This window comes from Pan troglodytes, chromosome 3 (assembly GCF_028858775.2).
Source record: "Pan troglodytes isolate AG18354 chromosome 3, NHGRI_mPanTro3-v2.0_pri, whole genome shotgun sequence".
Classification (NCBI taxonomy): domain Eukaryota; kingdom Metazoa; phylum Chordata; class Mammalia; order Primates; family Hominidae; genus Pan; species Pan troglodytes.
Window position 1 is genome coordinate 101057616 of NC_072401.2, and position 18698 is coordinate 101076313.

The 18698-nt window shown below is 37.1% G+C and overlaps 1 protein-coding gene across 3 annotated transcripts in view; it reads left to right on the top strand.

Moving 5' to 3' along the window:
* MTTP (microsomal triglyceride transfer protein) overlaps positions 1–18698 on the top strand; it is a 59378-nt gene that overhangs the window by 35830 nt on the left and 4850 nt on the right. For all 3 annotated transcript variants that reach the window (XM_001167454.6, XM_063809705.1, XM_054683218.2), the window contains 8 exons: positions 129–297; positions 1174–1281; positions 6318–6530; positions 8327–8538; positions 10704–10801; positions 10893–11014; positions 12473–12700; positions 18534–18658. In XM_001167454.6, coding sequence (XP_001167454.3) covers positions 129–297; positions 1174–1281; positions 6318–6530; positions 8327–8538; positions 10704–10801; positions 10893–11014; positions 12473–12700; positions 18534–18658 — 1275 coding nt within the window. The remainder of the gene's footprint in view (positions 1–128; positions 298–1173; positions 1282–6317; positions 6531–8326; positions 8539–10703; positions 10802–10892; positions 11015–12472; positions 12701–18533; positions 18659–18698) is intronic.

An 18698-nucleotide genomic window follows, 5' to 3' on the forward strand; every position in this document is an offset into this window, starting at 1 on the left:
ATTTGTTCAAATTAAAAAAAATCACTTCTTGAGAAAACTCAAACCAATAGAAACTCTGTGAATGGTAGAGATTTTTAAGTATTCCTTCCCCTAAACATTGATATCCATGATTATGCCTTTTTTTATAGACCTCAGCTGGTGGATGCTGTCACCTCTGCTCAGACCTCAGACTCATTAGAAGCCATTTTGGACTTTTTGGATTTCAAAAGTGACAGCAGCATTATCCTCCAGGAGAGGTTTCTCTATGCCTGTGGATTTGCTTCTCATCCCAATGAAGAACTCCTGAGAGCCCTCATTGTAAGTCAAATAGAAAATAAAGACCCTCAATTCCTATAAAACTTCTTAAGAATATTAACAGTAATTAAAAGTTTCTTAGATCTGAATGAAGGCTATCAACTGGAGACTCCTGAGTATTCATATTCAAATTGGGGTATTTTCTATCCACTAATTATTAACTGTATAATAAATTATTTCAGTTAGTGCCTTATTCATAATTTCAGTAAATAGTATAAATTATATGGAAATTTAAAGATTGTGTTCACCTATCATGTTATATAGCATAGGACAGAATTTCAGAGGGGAGAAATCTAGGTTATGCTTCAGTAATCAATTTTACAAGATTTGTTTTGACTTCAAAAATTCTCATGATATTTAATACACCTACATCGAAGAGATACAAGTCTTCTGCTGTTAAAGATTTATGTTGAAAACAAAAGCTAGACTTCTCTTGTGTCCAAGAATGTTATCTATTTAATTGCACTTGTCTACCTATGATCTAGTGGAATAGTTCATAATCTTTATGGAAAATGTACCCATTCAGAATCTGATAAAAGTGATGAGGCCCTTTTTTACTCATACATAAAATTTTATAACCCTCACCTCTCTTTTTTTTTTTTTTTTTTTTTTTGTTCATTGACCCCATGAATCCAATCCATAAACTTCCAGGGTTAAGAATTCCCTGTACCACAGGTTAAAAATCCCTGAAAAGGGGATTAACTCTTCAATTCAAAGCTAGATAGCAAATGTGTAAGTGTCTCAAAAGCAAAATTCTGAGTTTGCAATCTAGAAACATAAAAATACTTTCTCAAGTATGTGTTTATTTTTTAACTAAAAGTGTTCCTTGGAAATATTTAAATGTCTTGGTAACCTATTTTATCCCTATTTGGTTAATAGAGTAAGTTCAAAGGTTCTATTGGTAGCAGTGACATCAGAGAAACTGTTATGATCATCATTGGGACACTTGTCAGAAAGTTGTGTCAGAATGAAGGCTGCAAACTCAAAGTAAGTGCAAATCCAATCTCATGTATTACATCATTCTACACCATTGTCCATTTGATACTCACCATGCTGCCTACTATTGGCACTCCTAATTCTCTTTACTCTATTCTACTTACCTTATTTGCATAGTAATTTTTGCCATCTAACATATATTAAAATTCAGTCATTTATTATGTTTATTGTATATTTCTATTTCACTAGAATGTAAGTTCCATGAAGAAATGGATCTCAGTTTTTTTCAACACCAATTGCTCACCAGTTCCCGGTACATAGATAATATTTAATAAAGACTTGCTAAAAAGTGAATAGTACAATAACCTCCCTACCCATATACTTTATTGAGTGCCCACTATGTACTCAGTTTTAAATGGTGTGTATGATATACTTCTTGTTTTCAGAGAAATATTAGACTCTAAGGCTATCTCCTAGAGTAGAACTTTGTATATAGTAAGTGTGGTTTCCAGTTTTAAGTTTTGATAGTAGGAATTTAGTTACTTCTAATCACAGAGAACTTTATATTTTATTTTCAATTTCATTTGCCTAAAGCTTTTCCACTTGCCTGAGTGGACTATCAATTTTCACGTCTTTCTTATTAAAAAGCAAAAAGCAAAAACACTTTTTAAGTATAACTAAATATGGAAAACCAAAATAGATTAATGTCTAACACAGTCCATCTTTCTATAATGCAAATAAAGATGCTAAATATATAACAACATAGTCTTTTTTTCTGTCCACATTATACAGCCAGTGTCCCATCAGCATTTTTTCTACCTCAGACAGCACTATATATCATTTTGCTTACTAAGTGCTTGCTATTAAAAATAGTAGGGAAAATGTTCTTGAAACCAAATGGTCCCAAAAGAGGCAAGCCAAAACTAGAATATACATTAAGTATGAAAAAGATCACTAAAAACAGTAGTACTGAAAAGGCTTGAGTATTAACTTATTAAGTTCTGGCAGAAATTAAATTTATTATTTTTATATTAGGGAAGCATGACTTCTTATATTTTTCAATTTCCATAATTATTTGAGTAGCTGATTTACTTCAGCTATTTGTGTATTAAATATCTTGGCAAAAGATAAAACCCACATATCAAAAGATCTATTCAGCAGTATTTAATGAGCATCTACTCTGTACTAGGCATGATGCTAGTCCTCAAATAAAAAGATACATAAAATATTCTACCATCCTCAAAGTACTCCTAGTCTGTTTATCAAATATAAACAAATAAATAATATTGAAATATAAACAAAGTGCTCAGACAATACAGAAGATGCAGCAAAGTTTTCTGTTTGAGTGTGCTCAAGAAGTTTCCACCAAAATAACAATTTTTGCACTTAATCTAGAAGAGGTTTTTAAGTGAAGAGGTCAAAGTATGGAATGAAAGACATTCTAGGAGACATACAATAATGTATGAAAAGGCCCAAAGTCAAAATAGGCCTGGTATGGTTGGGAACAGTGAGAAATTCTGTGGGGTTGGAACATAAAATATGTATGTTTCTGGGGGCAGATAAGTGACAGTGGAGACACAGGAAAGATGGGAAAAGAGATGGAAGGTGAGCCAGATCTTCATTAATAACAAGCTAAGGAGTCTGGCCTTCATTCCATAGAAAGAAGAGAACAGTGAAGTCTTTAGGCAGATGAATGACACACTCAGATTTTTTATTAAGAAAGAAGCAAGATGTTGTGTGGACTGATTGTTTACTGGATTGGAGTTAGTGAGATCTGACTGGAAGCATTTGCAATAACCTAGGCAAGAATTAGTAAAGGTCTGAATTAATGTAGGGGCAGAGGGCCGAGAGGAAATAGATTCAAGGGCCACTTTATTTAGTGACTGATAAGATGTGGAAAATGAGAAAGAGATAAGAATCCAGGTGACTCTATAGCTTTCAGTTGAGGTTACCAGGTGTATGGTGATGCCAACCACTTAAGTAAGGTTTATACAGCCTGGTTGGGGGTGGGAGGAGAGTAGAGCTATTAGTTTGGTTTGGCCATGTTAAGTTCAAAATCCTTTGGGTCACCAGGCTCAGTTGTCCAACAGGCAGGTGTCCACATTCACCTGCAGCTCAGGAGAGAAGTTAGGGTCAGAAATAGAGAGTGGCTGAAACCTTGAAAGAGACTGGGGTTACCTAGGAAAGTCATGTAGCATAAGGAAACAGAACAAAGGATCAAATTTAAAGTTCTTCTGATAATGGACAGCCTGGTTCTCATCACATCTTTAAAATTACCTTGAAGGTAGCTGCAAACCATCTACTATCACTGGCATTCAATTTTGTTAATGTTTTTGAGCAAACATTTTTTTTTTCATCTTTGAGGATAATAAGATTTGGCCATAGTGAATTTACTACAGAACAACTGTAGTAAAGGTTCAGTTTTTCTTTTGAATTTTCTGCTGTGAAACACTCATCTATGTTTTGTCCAAATCAAAGATATATGAAAGGAAGGAAAGAAAATTATGTATTGTATTAAATAAGCACAAATTTAAGGTAGCTACTGGGCACACTATATGCATGCTGTGTAAAAGGAACCTGCCATTCTGTGTAGTTCTATAGCCTTTCAGAACTTACTAGCATAAAAGCTACAGTCCTGTGACAGTCTGAATGGCAGCTAGACAAGTGCACAACCAGTACTATGCCACATGTTTCTTTTTTATGTTTGTCTTTTGCTTATGTTTTGACCTCCTGGCATCCTAATTCCTTATTTTCACTGAATTTGTACTTGAAAAAATGTAAACCTACAGAAAAGTTGTAAGAATAGTACAATTCCATGAACACCCAGATATCTTTCATCTAGATTCATCAGTTGTTAACGTATTTTCATCTTTGCTTTATCTCTTTCTGTCTTATTTTAGTTGAATAATTTGATAGTAAATTGCAGACATCTGACATTTTACCTCTAAATACTTTTACTTCTTATTACTTGAGTGCCATTGCAACTAGTCTCTTACAATGAAAAAAATACATGTATTTACCAAATTGTGAGTTCCCACTGCTATCTCTAATTCTAATTCTAATTCAACACTACAGGGTTATTTTTTCCCTCATTTCATCATTATATTTTCCTTCTCCCACTGTGACAACTGTGGTTTTCGAGAACACCAATATATTGATTCACCTGCTCAATTCTAAAACATACACAATATATTTTTGGAATTGCCACACTGATATTACTACATAAACAAACTAAGTAAAGTTCAAGACTTTTACAGTTCTTTTTGTCCTTAGAATATATTCCATCGCATGTACACAAAGTTCTACGCTCAAAAGTTACTTGGATTAATTCTTTTTCATTCTCTTCTGTTTAGTCATATTATCAAGTTGGTAGACATTTAGTTTCATTTGTTTCTGGTTAAATTGAATTTTGATAATTTTCCATCCTGTTAATTTAATTTTATTTCTTGAACATGTGAAATAGTAATGTGGTTCAAAAGGCAGAACTGTGTTTTAAAAGTATTAACAGAGAGGTCTCATCGCTTCTCGATGCTTTTCCCCCAATCTCACCTACTTCCTCTAGGTAAAAAAAATCACTGATTAAAAAAAATTTTTCTTTCTATGTTTCTTTTTGCAACAGTAAACAGATGTTCACACATTTACATACTTTTTTGCACAAAATATATCATTCTATACATACTCTTTTTGTATCTTACATTTTTCACTTAACAATATATTGTGAAAATATTCCCTACATAGAGATCTTTTTCATTCCTTTTGACAACTGCCTAGTACTCCATTGTGTCTATGGACTATGTTTTATTTAATATCTCCTATGACTGGTCACGTAAGTGGCTTCCACTATTTTGCTGTTACAAATAATACTGAAGTGAATAATCTCAGGCACAGATTTTTGCTATTGTTGAGATGTAGCTTCAGGGATAGAGTTGCTGGTCAAAAAGCAGTTCTGTTTGTTTTTCTCACATTATCTTCCATAGGAATTGTACCATTTTAGGCTTTCATCAGCAATTTATGAAAAGGCCTATTTCCCCATAGTCTCACCTACAAAATATGTTAGCAAACTTTTGAATTTTTCACCAATTTGATAGTTGAGAAATGTCACTTCTCCGATTAAGTGTGATGTTTAGCATCTTTCCTTCTATTGGGAGCCTTTTGTTAATACTTCTCCACTCTTCCCCATATCATCCATTCTCCCCAACCCCATGTATGTGTGTGTGTGTGTGTGTATGTGTGTGTGTGTGTTTGTGTGTGCTTGTAGCCTAATTTCAGAGGTTATGAATCCTGTGGATGAATTAGATCTTAAAACTCTTTATTTTTGAAAAATTTTTTTCAGCCTAGACTCTGTCATACAAAGAATCTTTATTTTAAACATGAAACTGAAGCCTCTAAAACATATGTAGTGGCAAATATAAGACCAGAACCCAGATGTCCCTATTCCTAATTTGCTTTCCCATTAAACTATTAACTTACACTCAATCCCCCTTTTTCTCAGACTAGGACAAAAGGACTTTTCTGATTACAGAACATATTTGAAAAGTACCTAGTAAAGTACCTACCACATAGGAGGTACTTAAGAAATATTCTTTGAACTATATTGCAGCATTAATTAAATTTGGAATTAAGTGAAAACAAACACTTTTAAAACATTTAGAGCCAGACTTTATGGTTGAGCTCTAAGAGGTCTCACCCAAGTTCTTACTTAAGGAAAGGTGTATGGTGACACTAAGCCTCCATCTAATTGTTGCTTTAGCAATTCAGTGAATGAGCAGTTTTTTGAATAACCAATCACAATGAAATTAAAAAGTGGCCTTATATATTCAAAATGTGTTCAAAACAAAATATGCCCATTATTGATAATACTCGTTGCTTCTTAAGAATGTATATGTATTTTTTTTTTAAAAAAAGCATAACACCTTTATCAGGCTTTACTTGTTTGCTTTTATTCCACTGTGTGCCTCAGTCAAGCAACCAATGCAAAACTTTGTAAAACTGTAGGTTGCTTTCTTGGACCCAAGAATAAAGCCAGTCTTGCCCAAGTCTTCTTCAATGTATGGTCATGCATATATCTAAGGTATATGATTTTTCAGGCAGTAGTGGAAGCTAAGAAGTTAATCCTGGGAGGACTTGAAAAAGCAGAGAAAAAAGAGGACACTAGGATGTATCTGCTGGCTTTGAAGAATGCCCTGCTTCCAGAAGGCATCCCAAGTCTTCTGAAGTATGCAGAAGCAGGAGAAGGGCCCATCAGCCACCTGGCTGCCACTGCTCTCCAGAGATATGATCTCCCTTTCATAACTGATGAGGTAAAATCTCCAAGAATATTTGCAACATTTACAGAAGAAAAAAAAAGCATGCTGAACATGAGTCAAATGCAAATTCCGCTCAAGTCACTCTGTATTTTCCCCAAATAGTCTTCTCTCCTGCTTAAAAATAACTCTTAAATTGCATTTGAGGCTATTCTAAATATCCTCACAGGGTAACGTCCTATATCCTGAAGCATAAATATTGAAGCATATTCTCTTATTTTAAGAAACAAATTCTTTTTTGAAATATATTTACTTTTATAAGTTTTAAGATGCTGTTACATTTTTCAATACTGAAATATCCTGGTTTAAGTATAACTTTGTTTGTTACTACAACTACATTTTTCAGGAAGCCATCTAAATTAAACCTTTGTTAGGGCAGAGAATATCTATAAATCTCAAGATAAACCATCTGCCGAGAATGGTGTTTCAAGTTTGTAGCTAAGCACCTTCCCACCAGTTTTGTGTTGAAGTTGGTGGCTGCAAATCATGATGGTTAGGGGCACAGGCTTTTGAGAAAGACAGACCTACATATAAACTCTGGCTCTGTCCTTCCCTGGTTGTTTGTTCTTGGGTGACTTATTTAACATCTACATATCTGAGAGCAAAGCCAAGATTTGAGGGAGTTAGTAAAAGGTAAAGGGAAATGAAATTAAAGAAATATTTATAAATGCTTAGTATAGATCCTTACACATTGAATATCATTAGGCATTTTTAATAATCAATGAAGTTACTTGTTGCTATGGAATGCAATTATTTTGGCACGTTTTCTTCGATGCTAATGTTTTGTTTAGAAAACAAAAGGATCCTAATGTAACCTACAGACTTTGGGTAATAATGAAGTGCCAGGTAGATTTATTGAATGTAAGAGATGTACCACTGAGGGCATTGTTGATACAAGGGGTGATTGTGCGTGTGTAGGGTTAAAAGGTGTGTGGGAACTCTCTGTACTTTCCACTCAATTTTGCTGTGAACCTAAACTGCTCTTTAAAAAGTCTATTAATTAAAAAAAAGAGAGATGGGAAGATTCTGAGGTACTTCATTGTAAGGAAACATTACTTCATATAACTACCTCTCCCCAGAGCCCCATGCCATGTAGTATCCTTAAAATTCTATATTAGTTAGGTAACACCAGGTTATGCTGCAATAACAAATGTCCCTCAAAATCTCAGCAATGTGTTAAAAGTTTATTTCTCAGCCAGGCGTGGTGGCTCATGCCTGTAATCCCAACACTTTGGAAGGCCGAGGCGGGTGGATCACGAGGTCAGGAATTCGAGACCAGACTGGCCAACATAGTGAAACCCCATCTCTACTAAAAATACAAAAATCAGCTGGGCATGGTGGCACACGCCTCTAGTCACAGCTACTTGGGAGGCTGAGGCAGGAGAATCACTTGAACCTGGGAGGCAGAGGTTGCGGTGAGCCGAGATCATGCCACTGCACTCCAGCCTGGGCAACAAAGTGAGACTCCGCCTCAAAAAAAAATGTTTATTTCTCATGCTATGCCTAATGTGCATGAGGAAGTATGTGGTCTGAAGTTCACTACAGTCATGGAAGAAAGAGATGGAGAAAGCCACCAGCTCTTAACGGCCTCAGCCTAGAAGTGATCCTCATAGATTCTATCCATGGCCTATTAGCCAGAACTAGTCACGTGCCCCCCACCAAATCACAAAGGAATCTGGGAAATGTAGTAACACATGTATATTTTTATGAACACTCACTATTCCTGCTATTCCTTCTGAAATGTCCATTTTAAAAATCTAGATGTGCACTAAGTTTGAACATCTTATGAACAGGTGAAGAAGACCTTAAACAGAATATACCACCAAAACCGTAAAGTTCATGAAAAGACTGTGCGCACTGCTGCAGCTGCTATCATTTTAAATAACAACCCATCCTACATGGACGTCAAGAACATCCTGCTGTCTATTGGGGAGCTGCCCCAAGAAATGAATAAATACATGCTCGCCATTGTTCAAGACATCCTACGTTTTGAAATGCCTGCAAGGTATAATATATTGCACATGTCTCTCTGTGTATTCAAGCTTATTTGTGTGTTCATGGGGTACCGATGTAGCTAATAATAATGATGTGGTCATTATGCAGGGTTACGTTGCATAAAACCAAAGAGTGCCAGATTTCCCATAATAGGGATATTTAGGGGGCCAGATGAAACAACTTCATTTTGGCACTATGAGTCCATGAGTGGTAACTCTGGGTATAATTTTTAGTAGGGATGTCTTGTTCAGTCTGGCAAGTGTATATTGCCAAATGTTTTAAAAGCTAACTGCATTTTCAACAGGATTTTAAAAATAAGTACAACAAAACAATGTAAATTCTTACCAAATGGTTTTCATTGTAACATTTCAAGTGTTAGGAATTTTTGAAGCCTCATTTATCACAGATCAAATAAATTTCCCATTTAAGTTTAAAATCTTAGGCACGGCCCACATTTTAAGATGATTCAAAATTTAAAGAGTGCAATCAGTAGAGTTCATCACTCTATAACTCTTGCTGAATTAATTTCCTTCCAGTTACCAAGTCTGTCCTCCCAAATGCAAAGTGGCTCCCCCAAGGTGCCTCCTCCCTGGAATTAGAGGGTCAGAGAAGGAAGTTTCATTTTTCCTGAGTTACATGCAGAACACTACCCCCACGAAAGATCAGATTTAAGCATTCACCACAGAGATTGGAAGGGTGGAAAATAAAGAGAAAGAAAATGAAAAAAGACAGCATTAAAAGGTTGAAAGAAAAAGAAACAAGGACTAAGACTGAAGGAAGACATAAGAAACGGGTGTGAGTAGAACAGAGATAAGAGCAGGACATTCAGGAAAGAGCAATGGAGCAAGTGAGTGAGAAAAGAAGCCAAATCTCTCTGCAGCCATGTATTTCTAGTTGAATGCATTTAGCTTCTCCTTTTCTTTGTTTGCTTTTATGAGACCCTGTGAAGGAGATCCTGGGTGTACTTGCTGCCTTCGTCTTATGGCTCTAGCATTTCCGGGACCCGGAAAGAGGAGACAGTGGGGTAGAGAACAGATTAGAAATTGTGAGGAAAATATCACCAACATTATGGTTCAGAGTCTCAGAACCAAAAACATTAGAGTGGGGAGGAACACTAAAGGCTCCCTTGCTTGGTATCTCTCCACTGTAGGGCTGTAGTCTCCCAGCAGGTGGTATTCAGATTTTGCTTCCCTCTCCCGATGACAGGAAGCTCACCATCTTTGAGGGAACTTGTGCCAGTGTTGTTCAGAGACTCTTACCATTATGTCTTTGTATAATCTGAAATCTTCCTATTGGCTCTGGTTTTATCCCAGGAGCAAAGCAAAACACGTCTAGTCATTCATCCACAAGAAGACCCTTTGAATATCTGAGGATAGCTGTCATAACCCTCCTCATCTTTGCTTCTCTAGGCTAAAATCTTATAACCTAGTGATATTGGAGGGGAAACCTCTCAGGATGCCATTGCCTCCCCTCAATTATTTTCTACCTTAGACCTAGGACCAGATTTCTATAGTTGATTATTTTGATGTTTTGCTATGTTGTCATAATGTTGCTATTACTGATATGATTAATGTTATGTAATCAGAAATGAACATCTTAACACTAATTACTTAGACAAGATGGACGCAATGGGGTAAGGATTAAGACTTACTCCAGAGGAGACAATGATTTCTATATGGGTTTTACTGAGCTGTTTCTGTAATTGGAAACTTCACAGATATAGAAGAAATACTGGAAATGTACTGCTATATGTCATTAGTGAGAGAGACTATTAGGGAATGCAGAAAAACATTTAAAGAAATATTGTGCAATCTCCCCAGTTTGGCACAATTTTCCTTTAAGTGTATGCACTATTAAACAATAAAACCATGACGAATCAAAGAATTTTGCCATGCCTGAAATGTGTCTACTAGTCAACTTAAGCCACCTCAAAGCTGGACACCCTTGCCTTGCTGTCATTTTGATACCAAACTAAATTTCAAATATCTGAGTAATGAAGGGGCTAGCCCTAATCCTGATGCTACCACGCCAGCTGGCACCACCCTGGCTCTTGGAAAGGCATGAGGAAAATTTGGCTTCCTCTTTTTTCCACTGAGGATTTTTTTTTTCCAAATTTGACTTGGGAAACAGTCATTACAATGAATGTGCAGCTTTTTTTTCCCTCATATGTTGCAGCAAAATTGTCCGTCGAGTTCTGAAGGAAATGGTCGCTCACAATTATGACCGTTTCTCCAGGAGTGGATCTTCTTCTGCCTACACTGGCTACATAGAACGTATGTACACCAAAAAGAGGTTCTCCTTCCATACCCCACAACTTAGCATTGCTGGAACTGCTATTAAATTACAGTTATTGTGTGTCATCAGGTAGTCCCCGTTCGGCATCTACTTACAGCCTAGACATTCTCTATTCGGGTTCTGGCATTCTAAGGAGAAGTAACCTGAACATCTTTCAGTACATTGGGAAGGCTGGTCTTCACGGTAGCCAGGTAACTCACTTCTCATGGATTTTGCTTAATAAAGTATGCAAGAAATCAGGCTGAGGTAAAATAAAACATATATACTGTGGGTAATGCTATAGAATGTATAAGTTAATGGTAGCTTCTGTCATATTTTGCCCATGATTCCCTTATCTGTAAGAGGCTGTATGGTTTATAGTCACTCAGAGAAAGTTTTGAATATGAACTTGAAACCTAAGTAATTTGATCCATTGAACTTGACAAATGTCCATTTGTCTTTTCAAAGGTGCACATATTCACAAAACTGAAATTGTGCCAATATTTCTCACATAAACGTTTAAAAATAATATTTTATTTTTATTCACAGATATATTTCTTAGCCTCCTCTCACCCCCAAGTATTTAATTCTAGAATATATTTTCCTTTTCTGGTTGTTTCTATGAAGAGATTGATTCCCCATAATAAAACCGTTCATAATAGAATATGATGCTCTAAAGAGTCAATCTATATTTCTCCAACACTGCTAGAAGAGAAAAGAATAAAATGTAGGCATTCAACAGCTGGCTGACTTCCACCCCTTTAGTGTTATCCAAATTGAGGTGATGGTCTATAAAGACTTCCTAATAATGACATGTACTTTCTTTTTAGTTTTTATGTACATGAAATTATTACCTTGTAAATACAGCCATTTAAGTTTTTTAAATGATCCAATGCTATAAAAACTTGAATTTTTATCAATCTTATATTACTATACCTTTTGGTAGTACTGTAGTCAGAATACTATGCCTTTCTGTCCTGAGGAATCACAATCTGTTTTCTGATATGTACTTTGAAATGCAAAACATCCAGGGGTTAAAGGGCTGGGTATGGAGGACAGAAAATATGTAGGATTCCTATTTGTTGTGGAAATAAGTGTGTTAGCCCCCTCATGGTGTTTATCAACTTTTTTTTTTTTTTTTGGCTAGGGAGAAAAGTTTGACATGGAATGGGGTGAGTCATGGCTTAGAGAATACCATGTCCTCACATAGCAGCAGCCTTAGAATGACTCTGCCAACACCTTTCCCTCTACTTTTAGATGCTCTGCAAGACAGCTGATGCGTTGTATATGACAGTCCTGGAAAGACTAAGAGTCTGTAGGATGACATCATAAAATAGAAAGCTCATGGTTTTCATAGTCAGACAGAAGGGGTATGGGTCCTGCCTCTGACATTTATTAGCTGAGTAAACTTGAAACTTTTTTTGCCTCATCTACAAAATGGGTAATATCATATGTACTTCAAAGAGTGGTTGTGAGGATTCAATGAAAAACTAACCCACCTTATATTCAGGCATAGAGGTTTTTGTCTGTTTTAGTTTTTGTTTTTAGCTGTTGCAAATATTTAAGTTTTTGGCCCCTTGAGAAGTTCTAGCTGCAGCTCAGAAGCTTCGCCATTATTTACAGAGCAGGCAGGGAGCTTGCGTCATGAACATTATATTGATTTTATCCAGGTGGTTATTGAAGCCCAAGGACTGGAAGCCTTAATCGCAGCCACCCCTGACGAGGGGGAGGAGAACCTTGACTCCTATGCTGGTATGTCAGCCATCCTCTTTGATGTTCAGCTCAGACCTGTCACCTTTTTCAACGGATACAGTGATTTGATGTCCAAAATGCTGTCAGCATCTGGCGACCCTATCAGTGTGGTGAAAGGACTTATTCTGCTAATAGATCATTCTCAGGTAATTCATTCAGTCTGTGAGTATTTATTGAGTCCCTAAAATATGCCAGGCACGTTTTAAATATGCTTAGTTCTTGGAGGATACAAGACAAAATTGTGCCCATCTTGGAGCTCATATTCCAAGCACTTGGCCCTCTTGGTATTGTTCCCCTTTCTCCTTTACTATAGATATGTTATAATTTCATTTATTAGATGATTAATAAGTGCCTTTAATTGGAGGCAAAGAGAAAATGTTGATGTTAACAGAAACAAGAAAGGTTAGGACACAACAGAATAGAGCTACCACTGTCTCCTCACTTGGCTTTCTCAGGCACGAGGGCTTAGGTGATATTTATCCTGAAGGCAGGAGCTGAACTATGTGGCCTTATAAGTCACTGATGACATTTGTAATGACAGCGATGATGAAGATGCATACAGTGCATCATTTTGACCCTGCCAAATTAGTAGAGGCACAAGCAACCACGGCCATGAGCCACATGCAAGAAATCATGAAGACTCTTGGCCCAAAATTCTCATGTATATAAAATCTCAGAAAGATGTGTTCATTCTTAGAGTATAGGAGTACTTTCATTCTCTAGAGCCACATTCTTCAAAATGGTTTTCAATTTTTTGTGGCCCGAAATCTTATGATACTGTACCAAAAAAATGACAATACTATCTTTGGTGCAGTAAGATTTAAGTGGCCAAGATACTGTGGGATGGAGATGGTCTGCCTAATTAGATTTTCTGAAAAACAGAAGAGGGTTAATCTGAATAACCTTTGAGTCTGAATGTTTGGTGCTTAAAATTTTTCTTTAATAGTTTGATTTATTTTCTGCTTCACTAAGCATGGCAACATAAAAAATGATATATTTGCTAAATAAAATCTTATAAGGAATCAAAGTGATCACTGTGTACTCTAATTCATACTTATTATATTGAGAATATATAAGGAGATTGAAATAAAAATTTACAGATGATTGGACTGACTTGTAAAGTTTACTTTATTGTTTTAATACATTAATGGATAATAGCCTACGTTTGAATTTTTCCTCCGTTACCTTCTTGCTATGTGCTCTTGGGCAGTTACTTAATAGCCTTAAGCCATAATTTCATACTAGTAAAATGAGGCACCTGGAACAGGTGGTCTGAAGATTTTATCAGCTTTTTTGTTTGCCAGATAATTTGAGGATTCTGATTTGTTAGGTTCTGGTTATGAAATCATAGATTTTAAGGGCTGGGAGATATCTTAGATATTAGACTGTATTAAAACTCCTCCAAAAGCTCATTATTTGGGATTAAACAGTGTTAATTTTCTATCTTTCTTGTTCCTCATATCAGCTCAGGATAGCTGTATATAACAAAAACAAAAAGCAATTTAGAGTGGCTTAACTAAATAGTTTCACTTTTATAGTGTAACAAACATTTGGAAGTAGGTGGTCCAGGGTTAATATGGAAATCTTAAGATATCATCAGAATCCAAGCTGCCTTCCTTCAGCTCAGCCATTCTCACTTGTGACTTTTGACCTCATGCTTGTCACCTTGTGATTATCAGATGGCTGCTCCACTTCCAGCACCACTTCCTCATTCCAAGATGGAAGAAGGGAAGGATAAGAGGTCACAGAGTCTGACTCTTTTTCAAGAATTATTTGGAATCCCTGTCTAGGTTTTGGACCAAAACGGTGTTACATGGCTATCTCTAGCTGAGAGGGAAGCTTTTGAACATAGTTTTTCAATGGGTGTCTGAACAAAATTGTTCCTGTCAATACAAATGTAGAAAGGACAAAGAGCAGTGCGTCTTGTATCCCTTAATCCTCAAGTCACACATGAAAAAAACAGTTCTCAAATTATATCAGAATTTTACATTGCACAATTCCAGTTTTAATGAAAGAATCGTCTAAAGGCAGCATAAGTACTGAAAAAGTAGTCCACGTTTTAGGACACAGAGGACAGCTCAACACCACCTGTATGTGCTTAGCTACCCATAAACAATGCCTGAGGATTTGAATCGGGGTGTAAAACCATGAGGAGTAATCTAGACCTGGGTCAGCAAACTTGTTCTGTAAAGGGTAGAAAGTAAATATTTTACGCTTTGCAGGCCACATGGTTTCTGTTGCAGCCACTCAATTCTGTTACTGTAGAGTGAAGACAGCCATCAGCAATACATTAACAAATGAGTATGGCTGTGTTCCAATAAAATTTTATGTACAAGAATAGCCAGTGGGCCAGACTTGCCTGCTGGCCATAGTTTGCCAATCCCTGATCTAGATTATCTTGTACAGTTTTTCTATTCACTAAGCTAGGGCAGCTAAGGCAAGGCATATTCTTTGAGAAAGATTGCCCCCTAGCTATTAAACATAGCCCAGTGTCTGTGTGTCAGGTTGGAGTATTTGGCAGATCTGAGGTTATTATACAAATTAAGCTGTCTGAGGCCCCCTGGCTCTGCAGAGCACTCCAGTAATGCCATCCTAGCTTCAGAGACACATACCACTCTAGGTCAAGTGCTGACACTGAAGGAAATGTTGGCAGTGGGTAGCCCATCACAGCCACCAGGGCAGATGGAATTACTCTGTGCTTGCTCACACTTTCTCTCTTCAGCTAATTGGATTACTCTTCAGAGAAAGATGTCTCATAAAGTCAGTTTAATAAGGGGATCCTCTTTAGCCAGTAAAGAACATATTTCCCTAAATGGAAGCAACAGGATGAGTTGTCAAAATGTCAGCATCTGAGCTATAAGAAACACTTATGGGACCAAGAGGATCAAAGCGGTCACATTAGCTACAAAGTTCTAATATCTTTTTCCTCTAGTTCATAGTAAAGAATCTAAATAAATATGCACTCTGGGCCAAACAAGGACATAAACCTATGCTCTCTCTCTCTTTTTTTTCTTTTTTTGCAATATTTCTTAGAACAGGCTTTCTTGTACACCAGGAGACAAAAGAGAGGTTTTGTGATAGCCATGAATATTAGTAGAAAAGTCTTCACCCAGGCCAGGTGCAGTGGCTCACGCCTGTAATCCCAGCACTTTGGGTGGCCAAGGCAGGTGGATCCCTTGAGCTCAGAAGTTTGAGACCAGGCTGGGCAACATGGTGAAACCCCAGATCTACAAAAAATAAAAAAATTAGCTGGGCATAGTGGGGTATGCCCGTAGTCCCAGCTACTCAGGAGGCTGAGGTTGGGGTGAGAGGATTGCTTGAGCCCAGCAGGTTGAGGCTGGTGTGACCCATGATCACACCACTGCACTCCAGCCCGGGTGACAGAGCAAGACCCCATCTCAAAGAAAGAAAGAAAAGAAATGTCTTCACCCTAGAGACAATTGGAGTGTTTATTCTGGCTTCATGTGTAGCCTCTGAGCCTGATTTTTCCTTTCAATCTTAAGATATAATGCCAACCATGGAAGATTGGTATGAGGATTAAATGAGACACCAAAGCTTTGTAGAGCTTTGGGCACACAGTAGGTGCTCAAAACCTGTTAGTTCCACTTACTTTATACTGCTTAAAAATTAGCACCATGTGGCTTAGTCCCTTTGGTGCTAAGGAAAGAGTGCTTTGTTTTTCTACAGGGGTCAGTGGTTTATCTTTATAAGGGGGTCCAAGAAAATTCCTCTTTGCACATGCATTCTTCTTTTGTCCCTTTGTGTAAGGAAGTAGAATTTTCCCAGAAATCCAAGGCACTCCTCATAACCCACCTTGCAATGGAAGTGCTCTCTCCCCACAAAAGGTGCATTGTCTAACAGCCATGAAATGGCCTTTTCCATGGCACTTGGTGTATTTTGCCTTCCATTTAATATATGGTTGGTGGGAAGGCCAAGATCCACATCACAGGCCTCTGCTGGACTGGGTGGATGAACAAGATTATAATTTTCAAATTAGGAAGAGAGAAAAAGATGCAAAGAAAGGAATACTTCTGAGGTGAGGCACACCATAGCTTTCATTTGGAAACAATCATGTTTGGAGTACACGTACAGCACTCTCATATTTTGGTCCCATAGTTCACAGGCATAGGTGAAAATGTGGGCATGACTATTGTGTTTTCTTCAGGATAGTTTGTGTCCATCACATTAGTTATAATGCCTCAAACAATCCCTTCATCCCATGCAGCCATATTTTGTTCTATATCAAATGTCTCTTTAAGTATCCTTAGGGCTATCTCCTAATGTGTCCTGAGCATGGCACTGAGAATCTCATGCTTCCATCAAAGAGTGTCCTTCAGACTGAAAGTAGCTTCATGCCACAACCGTACTTTTTTAATACACCTGGTTGTAAACCAAGTCCTTTGCCTGGGGTTTCCTGTGACCTTTTTTTGGAAAGTGAAGAGAACTCAGGGAGATCAACACAATCCTTGCTAGAAAGTTAAATCATGGCAGTTATAGCTGGCAAATGCATGGCTTGTTTGGTCTGAGTAGGGCAGTTACATAAAGAAGTTAGTCATCCTGCCAGTTGCTAGGAATTTAAGATCTTTGGAGGAATATCAAAATTAAGGATACTGAGTCTCTTTCTCAAAATCATTATCACTTCCAACACTGTCCCCAGACAATCTGATTCCAATCCAACTAAAAAGTTTTGTGCCAACATCACCTCAACTAATGTACATGAAAAAAAAATGCAAGACTTAAAGGCTAAATGCAGCCAAACAGCACAAAACAATGGGTTTCAGACAACCACAAAATTTGCTCAGGATGGGCCATGTTTGTAAATAATTACTGTCCCTATGAAAAATACTATTGAGTTCATGTTGAACTTGACTGTTAACTCAGTGTCATTTCAAATGTCAAACAGCAGGGTATTAGGCTTAGTTAAATTGCTTTGCCTTCTTTTTCTAGTTGGATGTAGGCAATTCCTGGAACTTGTATACAGTTGGCGTCTCTGTAACCGCTGGTTCCTCATCAAATTCAACCAACCTCAGATCAAAAATTTTGGAAAAAAAACACCAAACAATAAAATATAGCAAAATGACAGTATATATTCATACAATTTTTAAAATACAGCATAACAGCAACATAGCATTTACATTGTATTAGATATTATAAGTAATCTAGAGATGATTTAAAGTGTATGGGAGGATGGGTGTAGGTTACATGCAAATACTATGCCTTTTTATATAAGGGACTTGAGCACCCTTGGATTTTGTTATACTCAGGGCTGGGCACAGGCAGTCCTATAACCAGTTCCCCTTTGATACTAATGGACAAACACACTCCACCGGCAGTTTTAAATCTTGTCTGTTATTTTCTAGCAGGATGCAGTTGACTGTATTTGCCACAGCACATAACTAGAGAAGTGCTGAAGGACCTCGAGAGATCACCTGATCCAAACCTCCTCCCCTTACTTCCCTGGACAAAAAGCCACAGCTAGATTTCCGATGGAGATGCCTTCATTTTCCTTAGTTCAAAAGTTTCCAAATTTAGGTGGATCAGAATCATACAAGGGCTTGTTAAAACATAGATTGCTAGACCCCATTCTCAGAGTTTCTAATTTAGTAGGTATGAAGGGGAACTTATAATCTGTACTTCAAACCAGTTCCCAGGCAATGCTAATGCTGTTGTTCACAGAAACACACTTTGAGAACCATTGTTCCTTTCAAAGTGTAGCAATGATTGAAGGAAAACATCCTTCTTAATTGGCACTTCATCACTCTGGTATTTTAATTGACTAATTAATTTAGCAAATCAACAGAGTCTACTTCTGGTGCTTAAAATTAGGACAGCATGTTTCCAAGCCTAGAGAAAGACTCCAACATCAACACAACTCAAATGGAATTATCTACAGCAGGAGGTCAAATGTGCCATTGGAAAGGGGGTTAACTAAATTGTACTTATTATTTTTATAACTATTATTATGCTTTTTTCTTCTAGGAACTTCAGTTACAATCTGGACTAAAAGCCAATATAGAGGTCCAGGGTGGTCTAGCTATTGATATTTCAGGTGCAATGGAGTTTAGCTTGTGGTATCGTGAGTCTAAAACCCGAGTGAAAAATAGGTAAGTGTTTATGCATTATACATTTATGAATTACATATAA